A 16,464-nucleotide genomic window follows, 5' to 3' on the forward strand; every position below is an offset into this window, starting at 1 on the left:
GTACTAGGACGGGAAACCCAAGTCAGTAAATAAGTAAAAGGGCCCTCTCAGCAGTCCCAGCACCCTCCTGCTTTGGCTGGTGGTGTCACCTCCGGTCACTGCTCGCACGTGGGGACCACCCTCCAGCCTTCAGACACACACCCATGGGTCGTACGGAGACGGCGCCTGCCATTCGTTCAACAGCAACCCTGAGAAACCACGGTCAGCCAGCCCTGGGACGTGGACAGAGATGGCAGAGACGCTGTCGGTAAGAGAGCTGCACCTGGCCTGTGGTGGCGCAGTGGATAAGGCACCTGGAACACAGTGGATAAGGCATCAACCTGGAACACTGAGGTTGCTGGTTCGAAACCCTGGGCTTGTCTGGTCAAGGCACATATGGGAGTTAAGGCTTCCTGCTCCTCCCCCCTTCTCTCTCTAAAATGAATAAATAGATTAAAATTTAAATAAATAAATAAAAATGCCGGCACCCTACCACCCAGCGACGCTGCAGATTTAAATAGGGTTTCTTAAACAACTGACTCCTGATGCCGTTTGCAAGTGTTTATTTAGATGAGAGACCATAAAATACAGCTTTATAATACATATAAGAAAAAACACATTTAAATGAATAAAAGATAAAATGACAGGAGGTGACAGCATTTAGTGTTTATAAATGAGATCATCAATAACTTGACAATTCAGAGAAGGAATTCAAAGTGTCCTTAGATATCTGAGGCCACACTTTACAATAGTTTATAACAAAAAATAAAGTATTAGGCTTTTAAAGAAATACATTATATAATAGTTTTTCAAATGATTTCGTAATGGATTTCTAGACACTCAAAATGGACATGAAAAGTAAAAAAGTCCAGAACTTTGGCAAGCCAAGTATTTAGTCCACAGCAGCTTGAAAAGTTTACTTTTTTTATATAGATTCTTCAGTTGACACTTGTTATCAAACAGAAAGAAACGAGCATGCCCAGTGTGTTTGAGGAGTCTGTAAGCCATACAGCAAAAATAATTACTTTTAAAAGCCTATATCCTATAAAAATGTGCATCATACAGCATCTGCAGGAACTGGGCCAATGTAGACCACCTGATTAAGTTTTCTAAATAGAACATTTCACCCCCAAACCTCACACAATACCCCACAAGTCCGCATCACCTGTCCAGACCTCCAGCTTTAAGCTGACGTGCATTCACTGTCTGTGCAAGTCCCTACCTCCATGACTAAAAACGTTTCTGTCAAGGCCCTCAGAGATGTTCTCAGTACTCTAATAGCAAGATGTATCCAATAAAGGGCCACACCCAAAGGAAACAAAGGACTCAGGCCAGAGAGAGGACGACCTCTAACCCCTGGAAGACCTCTCCATTTGTGACCTACAGCTCCAAGAAGACAACTTAAAATTTCTTACTTAAAAAACAAAAAAATGTTTTATCATGAATAACTCAATAATTAGATCTCTAGGAAAATGAGACTTTTAAATTAAGATTTAGCAAAATCAACTATGATGAATTTTCTTCCAATCATTTCTGAATGACAGAAGAGAAATCCGTTGAAGTTTTACACACAAAAGACATAAATACTGCATAACATGTAGTGAATATTGGCACATACCCTTTCGTTTTTAAAGCGTAAAATGCAATCAGCGTGTCTGATGCTCTTACGATACACTTAGGACCAGCCCTGCCCCCTGAGTGACGCGGAGCGCCCGGTTCAGGGCCGGCCGACGGGCTGGTAGCAGGCGTCCGGCTGCCAGAGGCGGATGTCCACCAGGACCTGGTTGAGCTTCTGCATCCAGAGGTCGCGCTCCTCCTTGGTGTCTGCGGACAGCCAGTGCCTGCGGACAAGCAAACGCACGCTCGCTCAGGACCCTTCCGCCCGGCCCCCCACCTCCCGGGACCCTCGCTGGGGGAAAAGCCCCTAAACGGTAAAAGGAGTTACTCTTCACCCTCTTTTAACTGCGGACACTGATCTAGAGCCGTCGGGAGATGTCCCAGGACCGGCTGCTGAATGACACTGCTGGCACCTGGTAAATGGCGGTGCTTCTACACCAGACATGGCGACCGTCTTGCCTAGCGCTCTGCTCTGGGCAACGTGGTGGTGTGGGCCGCTCCTCGCAAGAGCAGGCTCGCGCAGGCCCGATCTGGGAGCTCCCTCCCCCCCTCGGACTCGGGCTCCCCCGGGGCTGGAATCACAGGCTCTCCAGGGGATGTGCTCTCTACTGCCTCCCATTATGTCTGTGCTGCTGTGAAAGCACAGCGTGCTGTTACAATGAACGATCTGAAGGTCCGGTCTCTGTCCATTTCAGGATTTAGTGACACGTTGAGTAACTAGTTGATGGGGCAGGTGTGGGTGGGGGAGGGGGGAATTCCCTTACAGCCAGACCGGTCTTTTAGGGAACAGTTGTTAGAAGGTGTTTATACTGTACTACGCAGCAGCGAGTGGATATCTATTGGTTCACAGAGAATACAACTCCTACAATGACAACAGTGACCACGTGTAGTGTTCACTCCATGTGCCTCGTGACACTGTGCTGGGGTGTCTACTCCTTAACCTCTACTGTCACTCTGGAGGGCCAGCAAAGTCAACCTGCCATGGTTACATCTGGTAAGTCACTGTGTCAAGATTTAAACTGAGGTCTGACAACTTCAAAGCCCCACTGAAGAACACGGCCTCCCCACGTGATGAGGCATCTCTAGCTCACATGTGGCATCTACAGTTGGAAGTGGGGAACTTTAACCGGAAGAGAAATCTTTGTATTAGAGGAGAGAGAGGCAGCAAGGTTGGTTAGTAGAAACAAAAATGAGACACATTACATTTAGATAAAAGGCCTTGTGTAGAAACAGGTGAGGCAAAGCAGAATGCAGAACTGGAAAATAACTGGGGTTTTTTTTAAATATATGATCAAAACTCTTTTGAAAAGCCACCAAGCAAAGCTAAAGATGCAGCCAAGACTGAACTGAGAATGCACCCATCCCAGATGCCTGGATAGAGAAGTGTCCACTCAAAGCATGATAACATCACACATACGACCTACAAGGAGTAGAACAGAGCGACAGGCGACCCAGCTACTGCCGCCGGGCACCATCCAGGAGGAGTCGGGAGAGCAGCAGACACAGGTGAGACTATATGGAAAATGTAATACTGAAAGGGTTCCAATGGGCCGCTGTGATCAGGACCACGTGGGGACTGAATTTTGGTTGTCGCCCCACTGGCTGTGGCCATGGACAAAATAACTGTACACCGTGGTGACCCTTCTGTCCTTCTGACGCCACAGCTGCCTGCAGGTCCCCAGAGGGAAGGGGGAAAGAGTTCAAATGGATTAATGTGAAATAATCTGGATATCAGGAATTTCCAGAGAACGGGTCCCCCCCAAGGTACTTGGAAACCAATCGGCATTACCCGGGCAACTCCGCCGCGGGAACACGTGTCTCTTGCCGTAGCTCTGCCAGGCCCGCACCAGAAACCCAGGGAGCCGGTCTGTCCATCTCCCTGCCTGCAAGGCCAGGAGCAGCCTCATGAACAGAGACCGTGTCGAACTCAAACTGTCCCCGTCACCTGTGTACACTGACACCGGCCTTGAAGCTTCTTTTGGGCACCCAGACAAAGAACCTTAGACTCCTGACAAGAAGCTTTTGCACCTGACACTTAAGCTTCAGGTGAACAGAAAGTGACACTCTCGGTCATTCGTTCTGTTAGGCTTCAACCCGAAATTCGCAGAGCGGAATGACTCTTTTTGTATAAGTCAGCTGAGTGATCAAGGGTATTTAAGAGTGGAAAGGAAGGCCCTGGCCGGTTGGCTCAGTGGTAGAGCGTCGGCCTGGTGTGCGGGGGACCTAGGTTTGATTCCCGGCCAGGGCACATAGAAGCGCCCATTTGCTTCTCCACCCCCCCCCCCCCATTTCCTCTCTGTCTCTCTCTTCCCCTCCCGCAGCCAAGGCTCCATTGGAGCAAAGATGGCCCGGGCGCTGGGGATGGCTCCTTGGCCTCTGCCCCAGGCAGAGCGACCCCCCAGAGGGGCAGAGCATCGCCCCCTGGTGGGCAGAGCATGGCCCCTGGTGGGCGTGCCGGGTGGATCCCGGTCGGGCGCATGCGGGAGTCTGTCTGACTGTCTCTCCCTGTTTCCAGCTTCAAAAGAAAAAAAAGAGTGGAAAGGAAGAGATATGTAAAGTCTCTTTAAATAATACTTCTCAATTAGACATGAAATCGCCAAACTTAACCCAAGTGTATTAACTGACTGCTTTGGAAACAGTTACTCTGTGAATACACTGAAAACATGACCAGCTAAGGAGCACTTGAATTTGATGCTTTCCTTAACTATATTTAGTTATTAGAGCGTTCTCTTGCTGACAGCTTGTGTGTTTTGTTTTCTTATTAAGACTGGCCTGACCTGTGGTGGCGCAGTGGATAAAGCGTTGACCTGGAAATGCTGAGGTCGCCGGTTTGAAACCTGGGCTTGCCTGGTCAAGGCACATATGGGAGTTGATGCTTCCAGCTCCTCCCCCCTTCTCTCTCTCCTCTCTCTCCCTTTCTGTCTCTCTCTCTCCTCTCTAAAAAAAAAAAAAATGAATAAATAAAAAAAAAAAATTAAAAAAAAAAAAAAAAAATTAAAAAAAAAATTATTAAGACTGTACCCACTCTAAACACAAGGGCCATCTCTGACATCCCTTACACGGTAAGAGCAGAGCAGGCAATTAATGACTTGGTGGACAGAAATATTTGCAGCCCAGTACGTACTTGGTGACACAGAGGGTGTCCCTGCACTGGCTCACTAGCGTCTCCCGGTCATCTTCTCTTTGAGGCCGGACAGTAATTAATTCAAAAGTGTTGCGTCTGGCGCAGAATTCTCTGTTGGCCGGTTCTATCTGACGGCTGGTACAATTGGCCAGATTTATCCTTCCTATGGGAGTCTTTAAAAGCAAATTAAAAAACAAAATTATTAGCAGAAAATAAACAAGACCCTTTAAGTCAGTAACCATTAAGCAGTATTTAAGTTTGCATGCACTTAAAAAGCCATTCATCTAAACTTTAATGACACTGGGCTTAGAGCAGTATAAGTAACACACGGGGTGGGGCAAAAGTACATTTACAGTTGTGCGTATGGAAAATACTGTAATAATTAAAAAATAACAACACAAGAATAAAGTGTTCTACATACTCACAACTGTGAACCTACTTTTGCCCCATCCAGTATATTACTGTTTCTTAATAATAAAAACCATAAAATGGACATAGAAATAAACACCACAAATGTCAACTGGAGTGCTTAGCCCACTTAAAACATCAACTTCTTTACGGAAAACTTCAAACAGACACAAAATTCCAGACAGCAGAATGACGAGGCCCCACGCACCCGCCAGCCGGCTCTCACAATTACACACACAGCCCACCAACCACCCTCTCTGCTGCCCACTTCCTCCCTGTCTGAGAACAGAAACCCAGACAGGATATTTCATCGGTAAATATTTCCCATGTATCTCCAACAGATAAGGCCAAACAGTTGCTCTGGACTGTTGGAAGCCATGTCATCCCTATGAGGGTCAAGAGAAAATGGTCCTGAAAAATGGGAAGAGACGTGTAGGGAACAAATTCCTAAACAGTCAACAAGATATCAGCTCTATTAGTAACTTACAAAGAAAATTAAAATGAAATACTCCATTTAAATGTATCAGATTTGCTAACTCTGTTAAGGAGAGTGGTAACCTCTCCTGATTGTGAGGGGGGGGAGTAACAAACTTATACACAGCCAGTGAAAATATAAAGTGGCCGTTGCTGATAGGCAGTCTGATAACAGCAATCAAAAAATATTCAAAATGGGCCCTGGCCCATTGGCTCAGTGGTGGAGCATCGGCCTGGCGTGCGGAGGTCCCAGGTTCGATTCCCGGCCAGGGCACACAGGAGAAGCGCCCATCTGCTTCTCCACCCCCCCCTCCTTCCTCTCTGTCTCTCTCTTCCCCTCCCACAGCCGAGGCTCCATTGGAGCAGGGATGGCCCAGGCGCTGGGGATGGCTCCTTGGCCTCTGCCCCAGGCACTAGGGTGGCTCTGGTTGCGGTGGAGTGACGCCCTGGAGGGGCAGAGCGTCGCCCCCTGGTGGGCATGCTGGGTGGATCCCGGTTGGGCGCATGTGGGAGTCTGTCTGACTGTCTCTCCCCGTTTCCAGCTTCAGAAAAATACAAAAAAAAAAAAAAAAAAAAAATCAAAATGGCATATTCTGATCCTACAATTCCACCTAAAAGAAATTCATCCTAAGCAAATATACAGGTGCACAGACATTTATATAGGTATAGTCACTAGTTTTCACAATAGTGAAAAATCTGAAACAAGGGGACACTATTTAAACAAATAATAATGTCTCCAGCAAGTATAGCCAACTAATGTGCAAGTCCCCCCTTCACATTTCCCCAAAGTAGATAACTGGACTCCTAAGAAAGTAGAGGACACCTTCCAAGGCCAAGAGGACGAGACAAGAGCGTGCAGAAGGTCAGGCCAGCCTGGCCCCGCCCCGGGGGCACGTGCAGACCCGGGAGCCACACCTCGGCTCGCACAGGGGACATGACGTGACATGAAGTCTGCCATCTGCTCAAACACCCCAGCAATACAAGAGCCAAAAAGCATGTGTGTTGTGAAGAGATAAATGGAACATGAAAATTAGTAATTGTTGAAGCTAGGAGTTCATTATACTATTTCTCTCTGTTTTGTGTACATTTGAACAACTTCAATTACAGAAAGTTAAATATATTGGTACGTGTGTGTAAAAAGGACAGAGAGTAAGGAAAGGACTACTGAATATAAACAAGTTAGGAAACTTGCCTTACCAGACATCAAAATTGTAAAGCTCTGGTGACGGAGCCCGGAGTGACAGACCAGAGGAAACAGAACAGAAAGCCGACATACAGACCCGCACACATAGTCCCGCACACGGGATGACATCCTGACACACGCCAGAGATGGCAGGCGGGTCAGTGGGGAGGGCGGGCCGTTCTGTGTGCTGGTGCAAATGGGTCTTCAGCTGGGGGTTAAAAATCCACGTGCGGTAAATTAAATGTGAGGTGTGGACCCTTTGAGCTTTCAGAAGGAGATAGAGAGAGCACAGTGTCTTTACAGAGTAGGGACGGGTTTCTTACCTAAGACTAAAAGAAGCAAACAATAAAGCAGTAGATTGATAGATTTGGTTATCTAAGCATTAAAAAACCCTTTATGAAAAGATACTGTAAAGATAAAATATATTCCAAGAAAAACACAAGGGAAGTGTAAGTGCAAAGCACCAAAAAAAGGTAGAAAATGGAAAAAAATAGAGAATCAATCCACAGGAGAGAAAATCTAAATGGCCAAAGCACACGCGAGACGATGCTTCCTCTAAATGCTACTGGAGCATATACAAAACAACACACAGCAAGTTAACTAACTCACCCACCACACGGACAGACGTGCACAAGGCGGACGTGTCACGTGCTGGTGGGGACGCAAACACTGAGAACTCTCCGGGTGGGAACAGGACGTGGCACAACCACCTTCAAGAATCATCTGACAAAATCCAGTCAAGCTAAAGATGTGCAAACCCTGTAACCCAGCGAAGCTGCCACCGGTACAAACTCAACAGGGCTTTCCGCCAGCTCCGTGAGAGGCCGAGTCAGAGCCGCGCTGTCGCGGGAGCAGCGCCGGGCAGTCGCCGGTGAGTCCAGACAGGAGGGTGGGAAGCTGTGATGTGCTCTCACAGCGGCCCGCCTGTGACGGGCGAGTCGGCTGCAGCTGGCAGAGCAGAGCTGCTCGCGTCACCTGGGCTCGTTTCTCAGCCACGCTGAGCCAGAAGTGCGAGCTGCGGATCACCGCGAGCCGTGTATCATCTGTACAGTGTTTAAAAATACGCGACTGCAATAACATACTGCTTAGAAACACTCATATACATAATAAAAAAATTAAAGAAATAAGTAGGAACAAAATTTCAGGACAGGGTCACCCTCCAATGGGAGAGAAAATGACACATGGAACTTCAGCCGGTCACATCACACAGAGGCTGATGGATAGGATCTGTTTTGTATGTCTCTTTGAATGTCCTAAATCTTTCACAAAAAATTTTTAAGTAAAATTTTTATATGGTTATAACAATACAAAGGTAAATTTTATGTTTCAGACTAAAAATGTCAATTAAAAGTATTATGAAACATTCTAGAGGAAAAAAAAGACTAATATATGCCTTAAGATATCTTAAGAGTGGGTCAAATCATGGAGAGTGGATAAAATATAAATTACTTTTGGGGGGTGACAGAGACGGAGGGACAGATAGGAACAGACAGACAGGAAGGGAGAGAGGTGAGAAGCATCAATTCTTCATTGCGAAATCTTAGTTGTTCAATGATTGATTTCTCATATGTGCCTTGACCGCGGGCCTTCAGCAGATCGAGTAACCCCTTGCTCGAGCCAGCAACCTTGGGCTCAAGCTGGTGAACTCTGCTCAAACCAGATAAGCCCGTGCTCAAGCTGGCGACCTCGGGGTCTCGAACCTGGGTCCTCCGCATCCCAGTGCGACACTCTAGCCCAGGGGTCCCCCAACTTTTTACACAGGGGGCCAGTTCACTGTCCCTCAGACCGTTAGAGGGCCAGACTATAAAAAAAACTATGAACAAATCCCTACACACACTGCACATATCTTATTTTAAAGTAAAAAAACAAAACAGGAACAAATACAATGTTTACAATAAAGAACAAGTAAATTTAAATCAACAAACTGACCAGTATTTCAATGGGAACTATGGGCCTGCTTTTGGCTAATGAGATGGTCAATGTCCAGTTCCATATTTGTCACTGCTAGCCATAACAGGTGATATGACGCGCTTCCGGAGCCGTGACGCATACGTCCCGCGTCACCAGAAGTAGTACTGTATGTGAGCGACGCTGCGCTTTATGGCGCTGCCACATACAGTGCTCCAGGATGCATCCGCGTCCTGTGCTCCTCTCACTGACCACCAATGAAAAAGGTGCCCCTTCCGGAAGTGCAGTGGAGGCCGTAGTTTGGGGACCTCTGCTCTAGCCACTGTGCGGCCAACACCTGGTCAGGCTCAAATAGAAAATTCTTACAAACACGCGTGCACCTGCACATGCACGCATGTGAGCACACACACACACACACACGTGCATATCTGCAACAAGAACATTTCTGATGGCTTAGTAAATGTATTCAAAGGGGCATCTGGGGGGGAGGGGCACAGAAACATGTGCAGGAAGCACTCCACGCCAGTCTGCCAGGGCCTCCCCACTGACCAGCTCTCCTGCCAGTCTGCTGGGGCCTCACCACTGACCAGCTCTCCTGCCAGTCCGTCGGGGCCTCACTGACCAGCTCTCCTGCCAGTCCGTCGGGGCCTCACTGACCAGCTCTCCTGCCAGTCCGTCGGGGCCTCACCACTGACCAGCTCTCCTGCCAGTCCGTCGGGGCCTCACCACTGACCAGCTCTCCTGCCAGTCCGTCGGGGCCTCACCACTGACCAGCTCTCCTGCCAGTCCGTCGGGGCCTCACCACTGACCAGCTCTCCTGCCAGTCCGTCGGGGCCTCACCACTGACCAGCTCTCCTGCCAGTCCGTTGGGGCCTCACCACTGACCAGCTCTCCTGCCAGTCCGTCGGGGCCTCACCACTGACCAGCTCTCCTGCCAGTCCGTCGGGGCCTCACCACTGACCAGCCCTCCTGCCAGTCCGCTGGGGCCTCACCACTGACCAGCCCTCCTGCCAGTCCGCTGGGGCCTCACCACTGACCAGCCCTCCTGCCAGTCCGCTGGGGCCTCACCACTGACCAGCTCTCCTGCCAGTCCGTCGGGGCCTCACCACTGACCAGCTCTCCTGCCAGTCCGCTGGGGCCTCACCACTGACCAGCTCTCCTGCCAGTCCGCTGGGGCCTCACCACTGACCAGCTCTCCTGCCAGTCCGCTGGGGCCTCACCACTGACCAGCTCTCCTGCCAGTCCGTCGGGGCCTCACCACTGACCAGCTGTCCTGCCAGTCCGTCGGGGCCTCACCACTGACCAGCTGTCCTGCTCTTACCTTCCGCTTCTCGTCATCTGGGTACGTCCAATAGGAGATGCAGTTTCCAGACAGAATACACCATCGTCGGTGCCACGCACCAAAGCCACTGACGTCTTCAAATATGGTCTGGAAAAGTGAAAGGAATGCGGACTTCAGAAACTGCAGGATCAGTTCAGTGTCAATGCTATTGGTTCAACGTCAGTATGTCAAAGCAGCTCACATTCACATTCCGCTTGCGTGATCCGCGTCATGCCTTTCACCTCAGCAGTGAAAACCCCTGGTGGCTCACATCCAGCAATGCGCCCAGATCTCAGCATCATCCCCAGGCACACGGCGCCTAAGAACTCCCACTTACTCACCCCAAGTAAATACTTCTACTTAATATTAGATTTTTAAAAGCATCGTATCGCTACCCAAATGCTCCTTACGTAAGAAAAAAGCACTTCAAGTGTTGGAGAGTAAAATGATTTGAGAATATCATGTCTTACATACTGAAAAAACGAATGCTAGCTTTTTACTTAGACTTAATTCAGAAGGCTGGCGTTTAATTTTTATTCAGGAAAAAACAAAAACAAAAATAGGACTAGAAGGAGTCAACTCATGACCGTGTGCTTCCGTGGACCAGGGAGGAACCTCACAGCTCCCGGGCGCAGGCACACTGGCACACGTCCCGTCCTGAAGGCGGGGGAGTGGTCAGGCTGGCTCGGGACCGGGCCCTGGACCGGGGAGCTAAGACCACGTGGGTTCCCCACGGAAGCACCTCTCTGTACAGTGTAAGGAGAAGCTGCTTCCCCGCCCGCTGCTTTCACTGTGGGCACAACGGGGCCCCAATTTATGTACTTCCTTCCTTTTAATTTAAAAAAAGAGAATTCCTATATTAAAAACAAAGCGAGGTAAAATGTCACAGTGCCACAGATCGGGGTTGGCGGACTTTTCTGCAAGGCCAGAGTGAAGTTCTGGGCTGTGCGGGCCCACCACGACCACGCACTCGGCCGCCCGAGGACACGGGGACAAGGGAGCCCGCGCTCCAGCACAATGGCTCGGAAACAGGCAGCGGTGTGCTTTGCTGACCCGACAGATCATCCAAAACCGTCTTTGTGTTTCATTGCAAAGGCAGTAAGGGTTTCCCACTTCAAAATGCTCAGCAAAGCCTCAACCAAGCGACGGTGTGCAAACACCACTCAGTTGTGCAATCTACCAAAGGTGGCTTCAGTTCGGAGTGCAACCTCTCTCTGGTCATGAAGAAAAGTTCCTTTGTGTAAACAGTTCCGTGACAGAATAAAACCTTAAAATTTTAGCTTAATTAGCACGCCGCAACCATATGTCCTCCCTCCCCACCTTTCCCTCTTCCCCAGGCTGGCCTCGTCCCTCCCCACCTCTTCCTCTTCCCCAGGCTGGCCTCGTCCCTCCCCACCTTTTCCTCTTCCCCAGGCTGGCCTCGTCCCTCCCCACCTCTTCCTCTTCCCCAGGCTGGCCTCGTCCCTCCCCACCTCTTCCTCTTCCCCAGGCTGGCCTCGTCCCTCCCCACCTTTTCCTCTTCCCCAGGCTGGCCTCGTCCCTCCCCAAGGTGTGCAGGTCTAGCAACACCTGCTCACAGCCGCCAAGGACACCTAGCAGGGACCTTGTTCAATCTCAGGGCAAAGGCAGCACAGCCGACTCGCCGGCCCCTTCCGGGTCCATGGTCACCGCCGACAGCAGAAAGGCGACAGACCAGGGGAAATTAACGGGGGCACAATACCCCAAGTTGTTACCACACTCCAGCACAATCGAGCAACAGGAGGGCAGCGTTTTCATCCTTCTAGCTGACAAAACTGAGGGCCAGGGAAGCACCAACAACACACAACCGCAGCGCAGCTCCGGAACCTTCCAGGCAGTCTGGACGCCCCCTCCCCCGGCCGCTGTCGGTCCGGAGGGGCTGGACCAGCACCACGGAGACCCACCTGTCCGGGTGTCGGGCTGCCTGTTTCTGCCCCTCCAGCGGGCAGCAAGGGGAACTAAACAACTTAAACGCCCACTGCCACCTCTACCCTTTACAGAGAGCAGACAGCATGAGGATGCACTGATTAGACGGGCGACAGGCGTTACTGGGGAGTCCCGAGCCATCTGACCACACCTCTGTCAGGGAGGGTGAGCCTGAAGAATAACTCACTAGCCGACAGCCCGGCCCGTCAGAGCTCAGACAACATGCAGACAAGCCAGCTGCCTGAGTCCATCAGCTGCTAACGGTGTCTAATAAAACATGAAAATTTTACTTTAAAAGAAAAGGTCAGTAGGTGAACACTGCCCTCAGCCCAGGAATTTATAAAAATGCTTTTCCGAGAACAGCTAGTGCCACCTGCTGGATTTACATGCAAAGAAAGCTAAGCTGGAAGCCGGGTCACATCCTCCCGGCCACGTGGGCTTTCCTGCAATCCAGCTCTCCCTTCCGCCCCCTTCAGGCAACTGCACATGACCTGTCTCTTCCTAATTCCTGCTTCACAGACCAGACTGAAGCTACTGGATTTTCTCTGCTTCTTGTGTTACACCCGCCATCGCCTGTGTTCTCACACGTTCGTTTCTCCTCTGATAACAAAAGAAGTATAATTCTAAGATCAATCCTGTGACCGTGAACTGTGGCTTGGGTCTGATCTCGCTCTCGTGACCTTATCTGTTCCATGAATTCTTCCTGAACCCGCATGAGGCTCCCCACTGCCTTGACCTGCAACTTCGCTGGTCTTATAAAAAGCTACCCATCTGTATTTGAAGACTCAAGTCTCTCCGTTCCTAATAAAATGTCAACAAAATCCTAAAGCCCCTGTCACTCACGTACCACACTCTCCTTAGCCCTTCCCGGGCAGACTGTGTGAGTCGCTCCCGTCCTCCCCCCCCCCCCCACACGCCCTCCCCCGCACGTGCAGCCTCTGCTCTCGCTGAGACGATGGCCGCCCTGTCAACACTGCCGGTCGCTGACACACCTCATCCAGTTTGGCTCTTCAGGCCCTCTCGCCTGGCAGCAGGACAGAGCCCTGCCGCCCTCCCCGTGGGGTCCTCTGGGGGCGAATCCCCGAGCCCCGTGGTTTAGATGTGAGTGTCCCCCTGGCTCCGCTGTCCCGCCCTCCCCGTGGGGTCCTCTGGGGGTGTATCCCTGAGCCCCGTGGTTTAGATGTGAGTGTCCCCCTGGCTCCGCTGTCCCGCCCTCCCCGTGGGGTCCTCTGGGGGTGTATCCCTGAGCCCCGTGGTTTAGATGTGAGTGTCCCCCTGGCTCCGCTGTACCGCCCCTCCCCCTGCACTGGAGTTACTGTCTCCCTGCCGTAGAATTCCAAATCTCTTCCCAACCAAGATGTCCACCCTGCACTCCAACCCCAGACCTTTGAAACACGTCTCCAGGCACCTAAAATCCAAACTGTTTAAAACTGAACTCATTAAAACCTCCCCTCCTGGTTGGGGGTTGATTGGCAATGGGCGTGAGGGACCTTTGGGTCAGGGTCTACATCTAACTGAATTTGCCATAGACACATGCATGTGTCAAAACTCGGGGGATATACACTCACGATTTAGGGAAACACACTAATGTCTACAATATATTTTGAAATCCTTTCCCAAAATATGGTGGTTTCAGCAATGGCTAGTAGGATGGTTAGGTAGCAGACATAGTATAAAGCAAGGGCAGTAAAACATGTTACAGGCAGAATCCAGAGGTGGGCGTGTGGGTGTTCACTGTGAAATCCTGTTGACATCGCTAGTCTTGCAAGTCTCCACAATAAAATAAGGGAAAACCCTTCTCACCCCCCACACACGCTCCTCCCATCCCAGCCATGACTCGCGGCCACTGTCCCCAGACTGTGCACGGCAGGGTCCCCACGGCATCCCTCCTGCAGCCTCTCCTCCCACGGCCGCCTGGTCACCAGGGCCCGCCCCTCCTCCCCCAGCTCCCCCCAGTCACCCCCATCCTGACCGCCCGCCCTTCCTCCCCCAGCTCCCCCCGTCACCCCCATCCTGACCACCCGCCCCTCCTCCTCCAGCTCCCCCCAGTCACCCCCATCCTGACCGCCCGCCCCTCCTCCCCCAGCTCCCCCCAGTCACCCCCACCCTGACCGCCCGCCCCTCCTCCCCCAGCTCCCCCCAGTCACCCCCATCCTGACCGCCCGCCCCTCCTCCCCCAGCTCCCCCAGTCACCCCCATCCTGACCGCCCGCCCCTCCTCCCCCAGCTCCCCCCGTCACCCCCATCCTGACCGCCCGCCCCATCACCTCTCTCTGGGAGGAACTCAGTCTCTCCTATCCACTTTCCGTGTCAGACAGAATGATGTTTCTAAACCCCAAATCTGACGGTACTCCTTTGCTTAAGGTACCACAAGAGTACCCCTGGCCCCGGCATAAAGTCTGAACCCTTTAAAAGGCCCTGGAACAGTCGGCCCCACTGCCCTAGTGCCTCTCTCCCTGCTCCTCCACACACACACTCACTCACACGCTCACATAATCACTCACACACGCACTCACTCACACTCACGCTGTTCTGCACCTGTTACTACCTGAGTAAGTCACCCTGTCCCCCCCCCCCGCAGGCGTGAGAGCTGAGCCCTCGTGGCATACCCCCCCCCATCTGGAGCGCTGTCCTTCTGCCTGACCCGTCGGCAGCTCACAGGCACCCCCCTCCCCAGCGCTGTCTATGCCTCCCTAGCTCACTCAAGAGCTGCACCGCACGAACTTCCTAGCGCGGCCCGCTGCGCTGTCCTGCTGCAGCACTGCGCGTGCTCCGGCTCCCCGTGCCCGCCCTGCTACACTAAGGGGCCGCACAGGGACTGCTTCTGCGGCCTGCTGCACTCCCACACCGGCACCGGCAGCACCCTGGCGTACAGCGGACGTGCCACAAGTCTCCACGGAACAGACTCAGCACTTCCCACACGGGCTCATTCCTGGGGGAAAGCAAGTCGGTCCCTCACAAAATAGGAAAGAGAAAATGCATACAGACCACTTACTAGGAAACCTCTTTCTTCAACACTTGAATTCACTTGACATTTTATTTTTAAATAAATATGACCTTCCAAAGGAGACAAAAAAGGCACCTGTGAAGAAAGATAGTAAATTATTTGCAGAATAGTTTCAAAGGGTGATTTTCTCGATAAAATAAAATACATATAGGTCATGAAAGAGAATATTATGCCATGAAAACACACTGTTTTCTAACGCTGGAATATGAAATAAGGGGCCAGAGAGCCACTGGTTCCTCAGCAGCAAATGCTTTTGAAAAATACATTCATCCAAGTTAGGGATGACTAAAAACAAAATATTAAGTCCCAGTGAATGTGATAAAGAAAATACAGACTTAAAAAAGGAAAGAAAACATAGTCTTAAACAGAGAATACAAGTGCTTATCCATTCTCCATCAGTACAATATACTGAAGAGGAGATTGGAGAAACCAGCTGGTACATTAATATTAATACAATGAAATATTACTCAGCAATAAATAACGATGAACTGCAGAATTAAAACACTGATCCTCAAATTCATACGAAATTGCAAGTGGCCCTAAACAATCAAAACAATCTTGGAAAAGAAAAACAAATCTGGAAAAACCATACCTCCCAATTTCCAAACTTAATCCAAAGCTACCATAAGCAGAACAGTGTGGTACTGGCAGAAGAACAGACATACAGACCACCACCAGAATAGAATCGAAAGTCCGGAAATAAACGCACACATCTATGGCCAACTGATTTTCAGCAGGGTGCCAAGACCATTCAAAAAAGAAAGAGAAATCTTTTCAACAAATGGTGGGAAACCGGAGGTCCACATGCAAAAGAATGTGTAGGGTCCCTACGTCATAGCATACATAAAAAATCAACTCAAAATGAGTCAATGACCTAAAAATGAGAGCTAAAACCATAAAACTCTTAGAAGAAAACACGAAGGTAAATCTTCAGTGATCATGGATTTGGCAATGATGCTCAGATATGATATCAAAAGCATGAACAGCAAAAGGAAAAAATAAATTAGGCTTCATCAAAATTAAAAACTTTTCATGTATGTATGTAGATTCCTCAAAAACGTCAAGATGGAACTACCATACAAACAAACAATCCCACTGCTGGGAATTTATCCAAAATAAATGAAATCAGGTTCTGAAAGGGAGAACTGTACTCCCCTGTTCACTGTCACTTTCTTCCTAATACCCAAGCGGTGGAAACAACCTAACTGTCCGTCAACAGATGAACGGACACAGAAAACGTGGTCCGGCCTGGCCTCCCTTCTCCCCACTTGAGAATAAAAACTACTCTGGGCCCCCAGACACTGCTCTTCTCAGGGAAGGAGGTTTGTGTTTTGGGCTTTGAAACTCCGTGTATCTTACGTTATGGGCCCTCACCCATGGCCCCAGACCTGAGCATCGCAGATTTTTGAGGTCAACTATTACGTCTTTTTCATGTTTGTTCCACATCCTATTGCCAAATTATATCCAGGCATTCAGTAAATGTTTGCTAAAAGAATACTG

General features: G+C 50.2%; 1 protein-coding gene across 3 annotated transcripts in view; it reads right to left on the bottom strand.

Annotated features, from left to right (window-relative positions):
- Positions 1 to 532: 532 nt before the first annotated feature.
- ANLN (anillin, actin binding protein) overlaps positions 533 to 16,464 on the bottom strand; it is a 52,094-nt gene continuing 36,162 nt past the window's right edge. For all 3 annotated transcript variants that reach the window (XM_066354093.1, XM_066354094.1, XM_066354091.1), the window contains 4 exons: positions 14,953 to 15,039; positions 10,015 to 10,122; positions 4,721 to 4,893; positions 533 to 1,820 (listed from right to left, as the gene is read on the bottom strand). In XM_066354093.1, the coding sequence (XP_066210190.1) occupies positions 1,697 to 1,820; positions 4,721 to 4,893; positions 10,015 to 10,122; positions 14,953 to 15,039 (492 nt within the window). In that variant the 3' untranslated portion in view covers positions 533 to 1,696. The remainder of the gene's footprint in view (positions 1,821 to 4,720; positions 4,894 to 10,014; positions 10,123 to 14,952; positions 15,040 to 16,464) is intronic.

This window comes from Saccopteryx leptura, chromosome 12 (assembly GCF_036850995.1).
Source record: "Saccopteryx leptura isolate mSacLep1 chromosome 12, mSacLep1_pri_phased_curated, whole genome shotgun sequence".
Taxonomy (NCBI): Eukaryota; Metazoa; Chordata; class Mammalia; order Chiroptera; family Emballonuridae; genus Saccopteryx; species Saccopteryx leptura.